Source organism: Electrona antarctica (genome assembly GCF_951216825.1).
Source record: "Electrona antarctica genome assembly, chromosome: 23".
Taxonomy (NCBI): Eukaryota; Metazoa; Chordata; class Actinopteri; order Myctophiformes; family Myctophidae; genus Electrona; species Electrona antarctica.
In genome coordinates, this window is record NC_136804.1 from 23,954,637 (window position 1) to 23,967,268 (window position 12,632).

At 41.2% G+C, this 12,632-nt stretch overlaps 1 protein-coding gene across 1 annotated transcript; it reads right to left on the reverse strand.

Moving 5' to 3' along the window:
• Positions 1 to 5,934: 5,934 nt before the first annotated feature.
• On the reverse strand, positions 5,935 to 12,632 carry myf5 (myogenic factor 5). Its single transcript, XM_079493839.1, has 4 exons — positions 12,528 to 12,632; positions 10,730 to 11,250; positions 7,674 to 7,746; positions 5,935 to 6,547 (listed from the first exon to the last, which is right to left on the reverse strand). The coding sequence occupies exons 2-4, from the start codon at positions 11,189 to 11,191 to the stop codon at positions 6,348 to 6,350; spliced, it is 735 nt and encodes a 244-aa protein (XP_079349965.1). The 5' UTR covers positions 11,192 to 11,250; positions 12,528 to 12,632; the 3' UTR covers positions 5,935 to 6,347.

A 12,632-nucleotide genomic window follows, 5' to 3' on the forward strand; every position in this document is an offset into this window, starting at 1 on the left:
CAGTGATACATTTGTCTCTTGATGTTTCTTGAACTGCATTTAAGTTGGTATGAGGCTTTGTTGATACAGTAGCTTGTTTGATGACCAATATGTAAGTCTACCACAGCCATCTCGTTTAAATGCAGCTGCCGTACGCAATGCTTGTGGCCTTATTGGCATTTCTCACTGGTCCAAGATTTAAGCGTCGGAACAGAAAGACAATTACCCCATGTCAGACCAATGCAGCGAGCAGACACTGAAACTAATGCAGAGACTCTTGGACCGTGTAAACCGCTGAACTCAAATGGTGACAGAGGAAACCTCTGTCACTGCTGCCCTGCCGTACTAGGCCTAGCAGGCAGTGTACTGCACGCTGCTTTTTAACCAAACATTAAAATGCCCAACGGAAAATAATGAAGGTTTCCTGCTGTGCCTGTGAGCAGTGAAGTATTCTTTTAGGGTGCTGTCACACCAAACTTTAATTCTACCTACCTACCTGAATCTCTTCACAACTGACAAATCATTTTCCATCGTCTGGCTTTCAGAAATTAAAAAATCACACATGTGTGAAGTGAGGGTCTCTAATATATTAAAGTCTAACTCATGTTGATTTTGTGATGTAATGGTGATGACAAACGGTGACAAAACAAACATTAAATTCTCTTTATTGTTAATGGCATTTAATGTTTTTGTTAGGGACAAGATGACGTACATTTTCCCTTCATTGTCAATGGCGTTTTTAAAACAAACATTAAACCTGTATAAAATACAGCACCACTCGTCATGTGGCAGCCAAATCTATGTACTTTTAATGTGTGCTTAACAAACTGCACCCAGAAAAACAGGACCCCAGCCAAGTCTATGGACTTTTAATGTTTGTTTAGAGTAAGATGTTTGTTTAAAGAAGTGAGGCGCCCCTCACTTCACACGATTTTTGAGGGGCGCTAGCCTCTCCTATATGCCCAGCTTTGTGTGTATGTGTGTACCCCATAGCGATGAGTTGATTGGCCGAGCACGGAATGTGAGGATAAAAAGTGAGGACAGAAAAGTGAGGACGCCAAAAGTGATTGGCCGGAATGTGATGATGTATGATGATAAGAGCGCCCCTCCCTTCTCAAGAGTGTGATTTTTTTTTTCATTTCATTAATAGACCTTGTCAGTGGAATTGCGTTGCTAGGGAACTGCTGGGATCCAAGTTTATTTTGAGTCAGCGACTGCCTGATATTCACAAATAACACAACAACAAATAAACTTGGACCCATTGTTTTCAACGAGGTGCCCTTCTTTGCAAGCAGTTGACAGATCCTGGCTCCTTGTCTTCATGGAAACCAGTTAATGAGGGTCAGAGGTGAACGCCTGCATGGTACCTAAGATGGAAATAAAATGCAATCTGTAATTTTCGAAGCAAATTTCCCGCGACGAGAAAGTTTACCAGCCTAGGAAAAAAGAGTGGGCGAAAAAGAAAAAGCGTTTCAGTAAAGTAGTCTTATTTCTGCATTGTGGTATTGTTAGTACTTTCAAATCTGAGGAGGCTACTTCCATTCCATCACCTGTGGTAGGCCTACAAATGTAAAATGGGCATGGTGACAACGCTCTACTATATTTCACATATCTCACATAATTCAAAATGTGTGTTCGAATGTGCAAAGTAAAGGGAGAAAAAAAGGTTAACGTCAAGCGATCGAGCAATGAACTAAATTCAGTTCCAACATCGTTAGCACTTTTTGTTGTTTCTGATACTGTCTTCATATCTTATTCATGTCCTGAAATAGTATTGACCAACAGAGAAAACAGCTTCACCTTTGGCTCCCTGAGGCAGCTTGCATTTAGTAATGTTATTGAGCCTGCTGACACAGGCTGATTTTATTGTTTGAGAAAATTAGCATTTACCGTAAACAGCAAACAATGTTAGGCGGTTTGAGATAAAACCATATAACTCAGTCTTGTCATTTAATCACATCATACAGCAATTAATCTAATCTCTGTCAATGATATTTAAAAATCTGATCTGTAGAATCTTATCATCATGGCTTGTCAAATGTATCAATGTCTTAAGACACTTTAGAAACACCTCCACCTTGTGGTTTTTGGCAGTACTGCAAGATCAGACATCCCCAGTCCTATCACGGTTCAAGGAACACCATTGACTGTAGAGGATTAAAATGAGTAGCCTACCAAATAAAATATAGCTAAAACAAAACACAATTAAAAATGTCATTACAAAATTAAGAGTGATATTGAATTTACAACATAACTCATGTTATCTTCTCTCATGTTGTTAATTTGAAACCATAATAACCTTCATGTACGTTTATTCTCCATTGATGCACAACCTTGGTGAATGAGTGATTTACGAGCACATTGCCAGACATCACTGACATTCAGTTGTGGAAAGTGACTAAGTACATTTACTTACTACTTAGTACTTCTACTCCACTGCATCTCACAGGGAAATATTGTACTTTTACTCCACTACATTTATTTGAAAACTTTAGTTACTAGTTACTTTGTTACAAAACATACAGTAACCACTTCAGCGCTAATATACATTTCTGCCGTTTGAAAAAAGACGATCTACAAACTCACACACGAATATGCATTGTGAGCTTGTAGATCTCCTATTTTCAAAAATATTTTCATACGTTGAAATGGTAACATTCTGCATAGTAAGTACGTTTTACTTTTGAAGTACATTTTGACGCCAATACTTTTGTACTTTTGACTCAAGTACATTTTGAATTCCGGACTTTTACTTGTAACAGAGTATGGTTCTATACATTGCAGACAGTATTGATACTTTTTTACTTACGTAAAACAATTGAGTACTTTCTCCACCACTCCTGACATTTGGAGTGGAGTCAGCGCGCAGAGGTTATTGAAATACAATCCCCCGTTTGGTATGTCCGCTATGTTTCAGACCACGCACAACATGTATTGTGCCTGCGGGGGCCGAGACACTATAGAGCAGTGGTTCTCAACCAGTGGTTCGGGGACCACCAGCAGTGGTGAGCTGGCGGTAGGGCTGTCCAGGGCGCCGCCCCGGTAGTTCAGACACCGCACGCACCGTCGCACGCCCCCCACATGCAATTAAAATTAGCTTTATGCACACAGCCCTACTTTGTAGTTAAAAAATCCACAGCACACCACTGACCACCAGTGGTCCTTGAGGGGGTTCCAGAATCCAGGTGGTCCCCATGGCTAAATGATGGAGAATTGGTAACCAAATGGACTTCTCTAAGGGTCCATTTGGTTTCATTTTACGCTCTCAAGAGTTGAATTATTGTTAAACGTCTGCATTACTTAACTTACAAGAAGTCTAAGTACACAATTAGAGACTGTAGAATAATTGTTATTTTAATCAACATTTTCCTGTTATCTCTCCTATCTGTAACAACGTCAATACAGCATGGAATTGTGTCCAACAACAACAAAATATTCAAAGTTTTGGGTCTGAGAGGCTAAATCTCATCAAATGGTGATCTGTGGCTGAAAACTGCTGCTATCGAGCTACAAGTCATTCCTTTTATTCAGACTATACTTCTGTCTACTCTAGCCCACTGGTTCCAAAACACTGGGTCGGGATCCATTTGTGGGTCGCGGATACATTTTTATGGGTCCCTTTATTTTTGGTTAACTTCATTCTGTTTTTAATTCATTATTCTTTCAAAACCTTTTCGGAAAAGAACCTTCCCGGAAAAAAATCATGAATTAAAAACAATGTTTGTTTTTTGTTTGTTTTTAATTTCATGAAGAAATAAAAATCAAAGAAATTCCATAAATTAGAACACAAATATATGTTTAAGAAGCAGTGAAAATAGTCGATCTACAACCTCACAGTTGTGGCTGAACCCCACAACTGACAAAGCCCTGGATAGGCAAGCAGGCCTGGTGGAGATCTGCGCCCCAAGGAGCACACTTTTCTAGTTAGATTTTTTAAGTCTTTTGAAATCCCTATTTATTGTCTCCACCAGGCCGAAGGCATGGGGAGAGAGTATGTTTTGCACTCCGTCCGTGTGTCCGTCCTTCCGTCCTTCCGTCCGTCTGTGAACAGCTAATCTCCGGCACCGTTAACCCGGTCGATGCCAAACTTTGCACACACACTCCCTGGATGCCAACGATGAACCTCTGCCCCGCATTTTCCAGAACGGCCTGTTATAGCGCCACCATGAGGCAGCTTTTCACATTTTTTTACCTAAAACTGCACCGATCTGCGTGAAACGTTGCATGCACACTCCCTAGAGGCCAAGGACAAACCTTTGACCTGCATTTTCCGCATCTGCCTTTCATAGCGCCACCAGGAGGCCGACTTTTGAAAAACACATCTTTTGATATTACTCCTCCAGATTCTGTCCAAAAATCTCACAAATCGTTACACACTATCTCTATGGTCATGTGCTCAAGTCGGATCTGTCCGATATTTCATATTCCATCCTAATTGGCTATAATTGGCTTTTACAGTTTGCGAGATTGCCCCGTTTTGAACAAAAGCCTCAAATCAGGAACGCAGCATGCAATTTACGTGAAATCTTTCACACATTTTCTTACTAGGCTGAGGAATATATCCCACCCTTTTCACATTGGCCTGTTATAGCGCCACCAACAGGTTGATTTTTGCAAAACACATTTTTGGAACAAAATGCCTCAAATCATCCAATTGCCATCAAAGGCAAACATGTTTATATTACTCCTAAACATTTTGCCAAACATCTCACACAGTCCTATCCTCCTGGTGGAGACCTGTGCCCAGAAGGGCACTTTTTCTAGTTAGTAATCAGTCTGTCTGTCTGTCAGAATTTGCACATCGAATTAAAAACGCCCAGGGCTTGTTTCCAGTGGTCCATTTAATATTAAACAACTGGTGCAACAAACGACATAAACTATTAAAATGTTACAAACAATTTGAATGATAATTATAATTAGTTATGATAATAATTATAATTATCTATCCACCCATGTTGTTCTTTCCTACAACTTGACACAGCAGGCTTTAATGGATGTGATGATACCCTTGCTGCACTCACACAAGGAGAACAATTAGAGGCCATTTGTTCTTTAAGTGTTGAAGGTATAATCAAGGGTGTTAATGGGGACTCACATTTGGCTGAGAAGAACACATCGTTACACAATACAGCTCTACTCCACCCTTCTACCACATTCCTGTTGACACATATAGGAGGCTAAACTTCTGTGTATATTTAGATTTTACGAATTGGTTATTTTTGTTAAATAATGATGGTGATGTTTGCATAAATAATTGTATTTCCTTCACTGCTACTACACTGATAATGAAATTCCTTTGTTACGCCGTGTCTCTGCATTAGGTTAGAGAGTCTCTGTACTATTCTCTGTAGCCTATGTCTGTTTCACTATTGCTATAATCTTGCAAACCGCTGGACCAATCAGCCCCAAATGTCTTGGCCAGTAGGCCACAGACGCACCGCTGCACAAATGTTTCATACGTTTTGAAATATTTAACTTTTATGTTATAATGGAAGTCAACGGGGCCCAAATTTGTCATATCTGATTTCACAGGCTGGTTAATACTAAGATTAACGATCTGATGGTGCTGAGATGCCGTTCATTTGATGAGACAGTGCAAGCTATTGTAAGGCCATGTTTTTCCAAACAACATCTGCATTACTTCAGTTGGATTGTTTTTACACATTGTTGCTTGGCAACTGAGCGTTTAGAGACATCTGGACATGTGCTGTTAAGATGTAAAAGTCACATGAAGATGTTGTATTCTTCACTGTCAAAGGAACAATAATAAGGACGAACAAACCATCGTACAAAACAATGAAAGCTTTAATGATGTGGAAAGTAACAAAAATACAATACTGCTTAAATACTACTTTTTGTATGAATAACGCACATAAAGTCAGCAACATTACATCAACCGTTAATTAAATATGTTTCATTAGGTATAAAAAAAGCTTGTATAGAATAAATGGGCATTTACATTATATATTTACAATTATATGTACAGTATAAAAAGTTGGGACAGCGTTTGCCACATAACCTCAGCTACAGCTGATGTTGCGTCACTCAGAACAGTTGTTTTGCAATCTGTGACAATGATAGTACATACTATTAGGGATGCACCGATTATTTAGTTTTTGTTGTTATTTCCCCCTTTTGTGCCAGGGAAACAAATACATCTTCAAAACCACATAACACACCAAACATAGCCAATGCTAAATGTGTGCTTATCAACAACAGATACAGGTTACTGACATCGGTTATTGTCAGTTTTATTTGCCGATACCGATATTGACCGATAACGGCAAATACCGTCCGATACCGATATGTGGCCCGATACATTGGTGCATCCCTACATAATATCCAGGGTCAAAGATGATGGGCTTTCTTCACAGAACGTGGTAGACGGGCCTAGAAGCGGGGCTTTCCGGCGTGCAGGGCTGGGAGTCGGAGGAGCCGCAGGGAGAGAAGGTCACCATGTCTCTCAGTGTTCCCGCTCCTCCACCGGCCTCGACCGAGGACAGACGATCTACGATGCTGGACAGGCACGCTAAGCTGCTGGCGCCGGGTGTCTTATCTGTCAAGCTCTCTGATGGAGGGAGAGAGAGGACACCACAGAGATTGTTGGTTAGTTATGGTCAGTGGTGGAAAAAATAATAATACTTGTATGTATTATTTAACCCATTTTGGGCGGGAACCCCTTTTGGTGTTAGCATTATGTTATGCTTTAGCTATTTTTGAAAAATCGAAGAACGACTGACATAGAAACATAGCTTTTTCAGAAAACTGTCAGGATGTAGAAGACATTTTTAGAATCTGATCTCAGGTCAAAATGGGTTAAGTAGAAGTCATCAATAAATACTGCAATGTAGAAATATGCTGAGTAAAAAGTTCAGAATTCAAAAAATTACTGTAATGTACTCAAATGTAAGAAAGTACTCAGAATGTCCTGTTTTAAGTTTTCAAATGTCTAAAAATCTTTAGAAAATACCCGATGTACAAGCTCACAATGTGTCACGATGCGACGCATTGTGAGCTTGCAGATCGGCTATTTTCAAATGGCCAAAATGTATATACTGTATGGCTGAAGTAGTTAATGCATGTTTTGCAATAATAATCAAAATCTACAAAGTAACTAAAGTTTTCAAATAAATAGTAGTGGAGTAAAAGTACAATATTTGGATCCGAGATGTAGCGGAGTAGAAGTAAAAGTATTGTAAGTACAAATACCTCAAAATTGTACTTTACTTTTCCACCACTGGTTAGGGTCAGCTTCAACGTTCATGATTTCAATAAATAACCATGGCAAAGTCCTGAATGCTCATTTAATCACTTATGCCCTACTATATACTTTGTCGTACGTCGAATCGCAAAAATAATGTTTTTATTGCATTATATTTTGAAATTTCGAACATTTTGAAAATAATAATATATATTTTTAGGGCTTTCAATTCTTGAAAGTGATTACCTCTGAATTCAGTCCAAAATAACCCTGGAGCATTAGAAAAAATGCACTGTAAATACAAGCTAAGCTAAGCACCAACATTGATCAGGATTACTTTACACAATAGAAGTATTAATGACACATTTCTGTCTCTCGTGGCAAAACCTAAATGTCCTTTCTTGTATTGTGTACGTTGTACTTTCGGTGTTAATATATCCCACTATGCCTGTGTGTGAATGTATACAAATTAATTCACTCATACGGTACTCACCATTCTTAGAGTAAGCGTAGCTGTTGCTGTAGCAGTTATTCAGCTGAGGCCACACAGGACTGTTGCAGTCAGCCTTGAAGGAAAAGACAAATCACAACAATATAAGTACATTCAAACAAACAAGCAAGGAAAGACATGAATACAAAATAAAAGCATGATTTGTCCTTGTGCATGCTTAAAAACAAACAAAAAGAAAACGGATAGGCAGAAGCTTTCATTTGAAATAGAATTCATGGTATTTCACACAGACATCCTCAGTACCGGGGATTCCCAAACAGTGGTTACCCATTTGTGGGTCGTGGACAAATTTTGTATGGGTCCCTTTGTTCATTTTTTGTTTCCTACATTTAAAAAAAATATTATTTCAAAACATAATAAAAGAAACACTCCCAAAAAAAGCAAAAAATAAATAATGAATTAAAAACAAAATGCAATGATTCCCCCCCCCCCCCACACACACACACACACCGGTAATTTCATGAAGAAACCAAAGACAAATCGAAGAAATTCCATAAATTAGAAAACAAAAGTGCTACATACAGCTGCTATTTTCACTAGTTTGTGTCCCGGGCAAATGTCTCATGTCTCTTTGGGTCTCTTCAGCTAAAACATTTGATGGGAACCACCGGGCTAGAGGGTTATTTCCACTTTCAAGCTGGTATTTCTGTTTTGGGCATGTCGTATTAATTAGGCAAACCTTTTATATTTCAAGATCTACAATCTACAAGCTCATATAGCGTCGCATCATGTATGGCACGTTGCGAAGATCGATTATTTCCGCCGCGTGACACAATTGTACGACGAAGTGTAAAACGGGACCTAAGTGGTTATTTTCACATCATCTACCTTGGAGACAGAAAGGCAGCCATATACACTCCCATATACTAGCATGCCGCTGTTCTGTTCTGCTCCGTTCTGCTCTGTTCCAAGCGTGGCCAATCGATTGTGTCAGTGGAAGCAACACCAGTTTGTGCAAGATGACACTCTCTCCTAGTAAATCTGCAGAAAATTCTGGCAGCGGTGTAGAACATGCAGTCAGGATGGAATGCAGAAAAGCACCCCAGTTTTTTTAAGGTGGATTTAGTTAGGGTTTATTAGGGCTATAAAGTGTCCGGTGGTGGGAAAGCCGCCACTAACACACCATCCGTCCGCCATCACAAGCCCTGCCCTGCAAAATCTGGACTGTTAATCTAGCTCTCTGTCTGAGCATTTATACACTACATTTATACATAATTATATCAATTATTACTCAGGATTTTACAGTGTCTTGTATTAGTTGATTGTTACCTAAATGTGTTGTTCATGAGAACAGTTTCCTGACTGACCAATAACAACAATAACAACAAACATGTCTCTGCTGTCGGGAAGAAACCACTTAACTCCAAAATGTTCATGTTCAATGTTCAGGAAATGAAGAAAACCTTATGTTTTGAAAACAAAGCAATACTGCCTCGTCAAAGTTGGTGTTGCGACTTATATAGTAGTCAATTACGTCCATGAGAGGGGGAGAGGTGGTGGAGTTAGTTGTTTTAGCAGACAGTTTGAGGGTCCAATGGAGTTAAGAGGATTTGTCCCAAGCGCTTTTTACTACTTTTCATTGGTTCAATATTTTCGAAACAACACACAGACATAATCGGTGTTCAATAGCACTGATTTATGCAAACAAAAAGAAAAGAAAGAAGAGACAAAAATCAAAAGCCTCACAAATGGAGTTAAGTGGTTTCCTCCCGACAGCAACGACATCATATCTGGCTAGATAGTTTCATCTCAGATCAGACAGGAAACTGGGGAAATATAGATTTAGTTTGTTTGAAAGTGCTTAAGGGAGAGGATATGCATGAAAGAGCATGGTAATTGAGGTCTGGGGGGGCGATGCGATCAAAGAGAGCTTATTTGATTACGTTTGTAAATTAGAAATGAGCTGACTCCATTTAAAATCAAATAAAAGAAACCTTGTGACATTGCGCCGGTTTAATTTCACAGTCTGCATCCCGGGAACAGACTAATCAAAAAATATTGTATCTTCTGGGCTGATGCTGGATCTGGAGCAGATGTACAGTACTGTCTACCAGGCGACAGACTTAGGCTCCATTTACACTGGCATCCAAATCCAGCCTGAATCAGATCTGTGCAACATCCAGATTGGAATCCGATTTGTTTAAATAAGTCTACACAAACAAGTCACATGGAATCCGATTTTTACAAATGTGACTTGAGACACATTCAAAGGTGGTTTCAAATCCAATTCAAATCTGATTTCAGTCTTAAGTCTGATGCGACTTATTTTAAACAAATCGGATTCCAATCTTCATGTGGCACAGAGGCACAGATCTGATTCAGGCTGGATTTGGCTTGCCAGTCTGAACACACAGATCTGTGACAGATCTGATCTGGTCACTTGCAAATGCAGTGTGAACGGTCGGGCAAAAATATCAGATTTGAGAAATAAATAAGATTTGAATTTGACTAGATGTGACTGCAGTCTAAATGGGGCCTAGAGACTTCCTTTCTCTGAGGTGACGGTATTAGGCTGTCTGTCTAACTCTAGTAGGATCGGGCATACAAATGAATCATAGTTGTTTAGCCTGATCAATACTTACAGTAGTTGAGTTCCAGTGTCGCACATCAAAAATAGAAACTCTACAAGCTCACAGGCTGCACGACGACGCGTTGTTGTGATCTTGTAGATTGGCTATTTTTGGTGCGTGACACAAATTGTGTACACATTGCACATTGTGTGAGAGGATGAACAGAGTACAGCATATGTGGATGAGAGTAGATCAGCTATTTGAAAATAGCTGATCTACAAGCTCGAGCTTGTAGATCAGCTATTTTCAAAAGATTGTTATACATTGAAAACTTGAAATGAGACTGCATAGTGGTTTACTTTTGGTACTTTATGATGCCAATATACTTTTGCACTTTTACTCAAGTCAATTTTGAATTCCGGACTCCTACTTGTAACAGAGTATGTCTGTCTACATTGCAGTATTGATACTTTATACTTAAGTAAAACATTTGAGTACTTCTGAGACGAGAGAGAGAGGGGGTCTCACCATGCTGTCAGAGCAACTGGACGAGGGGCTCCCGGGCTCGGAGCCGCTGCAGCCCGCCCTGGGGAGGCTGGTGTAGTAGCTCTCCACCTGCTCCTGGAGCAGCTCCTGCAGGCTCTCAATGTACTGTATGGCGTTCCGCAGGATCTCCACCTTGGGCAGCCGCTGGCCGGGGTTGGCCGAGGTGCAGCGGCGCAGCGCCTCGAACGCGTGGTTGACCTTTTTGAGGCGCCGGCGCTCGCGCATGGTGGCGGCCCGCCGCCGGTCCACCGTGCTGGACTTGCGCTTGCAGGCCTTGCAGGCCCACTGGAGGCAGTGTCCCGGCTGGTGGGGGTGGGCCCCGGGGACACGCACGTGCTCGTCCTCTTCGGAGCTGCAAGCCAGCTCCGAGGCGCCGGAGGTGCCGAACTCCAAGCCCTCCGGAGAGGAGTCGTAGAAGATCTGAGACGGGGAGAAGACGTCCATGGTTTCTCCTCTGCCGCGATGGATAAGCTGGACGAATGAACGCAAGAACGGATGAAGTGCTATGGACAGAGCAGCGAGGGGCGAGAGAGAAGACCTCTGAGTGATATGAGGGGGCTGTTGCCAATAGGGGACCCCCCTTATATGCCCCGAGGCCTGAGCCCAAGGCCTACATTGGCCAGATCTAATTACCATGGCCCATTGGCCCATCCTGGAAGGCAGGCAGGCAGGGGTTAGTTCAGCTCCCTCCCTGCCCGATCCCCAACCCACTCCACCCCCACCCCCCCCAACACCCCCTTAGTACCCTGCAGAGTTTCCCACATCTGCACTTACTGGTGTTTTCCCACTCATCACCACACTCTCCTTCCAATGGCACTAACCTAACCCTGCTCTGCTGCAAGGCCACGATGAGGAAAATATGCTTCGGAATGCTTTAAGAGGCTTGATGGCCGTCACTGCTTTCAAACAGAAAATGGCCCTTCTTGCACTATATCAAATTTAGTGAATGATATCAATGCATTTAAAACCATATGGCCTTCAAATGGCAAGAAAGTGTGAGCTGTTAAGAATGACAATGAGTCGACTTAATACTAGATAATATGTTTCAATAACAGCTCTAATGTTGTGACATTTTATGGGAGGTTTGTTTTGTTTTGTCAAAATGTAGGAGGGAAAAAGAGTGCGACTGTGTAAGAGTATGCGGGTCAATTTTATGGTGGAGACAAACAGCGTTGCAGATGCAGCCCAGCTGCAAAGGAAGGTGTAACATTTCAGACCCAGTGGTGAAGTCACATTACAGCGGTAACACTCTAAAGCTAAACACCCCTATAACCCATCATTGAAGGTGCCATACAGGAGGAGGTGCCCCTGTTAGCTCATTAAACCCGTAATTAACACTAAGCAAGCAACAATTTCGCGACCCCTTTTGCCCCCACAGCCCACATTCTGATAAATATATGGAGTCTACTCATGCACTTAATATTTTATATTCAGGACAGGACACTACAGTTGGGGTAACTTGGGGATAGATAGTCAAACTAATTTAAGCCTGATCCAAGCCCAAAATGTGATTTTGGTCATGATACATTGATTGTTTACGTACTATAATACAACATTGATTTGATACAAAGCATTTGAATCTAGCCAAATTGTACAACATGTACCAACATGTCCAAAGGGAATGGCCCACGTTGTCCGCGTCAAACGGTGTTGCTGACAGCTACAAGGATACAATGCAGATCTCTCTCACAATGTGTCAAATGTCAAAACATTTGGCAGACCTCCTCATCTCTCTCTCTCTCTGGGAACGTCGCGCACCTAAGAAAACAGCCCCATATACCTGCTGCTGCCGCTGAATTGCCTTCGGAGTTTACGCACGGCACAGCTGAGGAAGACTGCTTGGGTGGTGCATGTAGTTGTTGTCGGAGGAGAGATCAAAGGCTTT